Genomic DNA, 1,382 nt, shown 5'->3' on the forward strand with positions numbered 1-1,382 from the left:
CAAACCAAGCGCTAAGGGAGCTGGCGCCGCGGTTCCCAGCAGCCTCCACGCCGTGAAACCGCTTTCTCTGGCGGTGCCCGTAGTTCCTCAAAGTGTCAAATCAGACGCTGACCACCCACAGCCGCCCCGATGCAGCCCTTGCTCATCCTCCATGTTCATTAGCTCAGTCACCCCGCCCCTGCGTGGGGCGGAGCATGGAGGTGAGGCTGGGGCCCGAGGGCTCCACGGAGGAGACCTCCTTGGACTCAGCTGACACCCGCTCCGACCTGGTTAACGATCTGTTCTCTCTGCTTCCTCCCCCGCCCCCCGCCCTGCCCCCTCCTGTGGACCCTCTGCCTCTGTGGACCCTCCGGGGCCGGCGCAGCGGGCGCATCACTTACAGTGACATGTTTGAGATGCTGAAGCACATGCCCCCGCCCCTGGGGCTGGGGAAGCGCTGCCCCGCGCGAGTGGCCTACAAGGTACCCGCCTGCTCCTCCCTCCGGGGCTTGTCCGTCCGTCCGTCTGCCACTCTGCTGTCTCACTGTGTCTGCCTTTGCCCCGCCATCTCCCCTCTTTCCCAGAGGGACCCTGCCCTCCGAGGTCCCTGCACCACCCCTTGTACCCAGAGCTGCCCCTGGGCCACGGGAGACTCGGGAAGAGAGACCCCGCCCCCTAGAGTGAGGGGGGACCGGCTTCTGGACAGGCTCTTGTTTTTGTTGTGTTTTTATTGTGTAAAGAATTACAAATAGCAGCACAGGTGTCTCCTTTTTTTCCCAATCGACCTTCCCCAGCCTCCCCTTCCCCTCGGGTCTGATGTGCAGGGAGAGGGACTCAGGGCCTCAGGCACCTGGGAGACCCCCGCCCCACGCCCACAGGATGTCCAGGCCCCACTGCAGGGCCTGGGAGGAGGTGGGGACAGGGCCTCGAGGGCACCAGGGACAGGCATCCTGCAGGGGGGCACAGCTTCGGGGCACAGGAGCCCTGTGACCTCCCCCCGCAAGGATGCTGTGCAGCAGGAGGGGGAAGCTAAAGGACCTTCCTCACCCCCCACGCCCCGCCCGAGCCTGCTCCCACCCCACACACCCATCCCCCTCCTGCTCCTCCGGCCCCACCCGCACACCCAGCGTGTGGGGGCCCTCCGGCCGTCACCCTTTCTCTGAGCGAGTTCCCACCAGAGCTTCCTTGTCCGTCTGGTCTGTCAGTCACGCTGTCTGTCTCTGTGCTCTGGGTCCAGCCTGTCTCCTGGCTCAGCTGCTCCCACCACGGTCGTCCCCCCCCCGGCCCCCCGCCTGGCATGAGCGTCGCCCACCTGCAGGCCCTGCATGCAAGACCCTGGCTTTGTCCCCAGAGGAGAGCTCTGTCCAGAGTGACAGCAGGGCCTGGGCGGCCGCAGGGCTGCC

General features: G+C 66.2%; 1 protein-coding gene across 1 annotated transcript in view; it reads left to right on the forward strand.

The window, feature by feature from the left end:
- CACNA1B (calcium voltage-gated channel subunit alpha1 B) overlaps positions 1-1,382 on the forward strand; it is a gene marked incomplete at its 3' end in the record, with an annotated part of 199,377 nt that overhangs the window by 182,625 nt on the left and 15,370 nt on the right. The window contains exon 40 of the mRNA XM_015572355.1: positions 365-461. Within this exon, the coding sequence (XP_015427841.1) occupies positions 365-461 (97 nt within the window). The remainder of the gene's footprint in view (positions 1-364; positions 462-1,382) is intronic.

Source organism: Myotis davidii, unplaced genomic scaffold (assembly GCF_000327345.1).
Source record: "Myotis davidii unplaced genomic scaffold, ASM32734v1 scaffold609, whole genome shotgun sequence".
NCBI lineage: Eukaryota > Metazoa > Chordata > Mammalia > Chiroptera > Vespertilionidae > Myotis > Myotis davidii.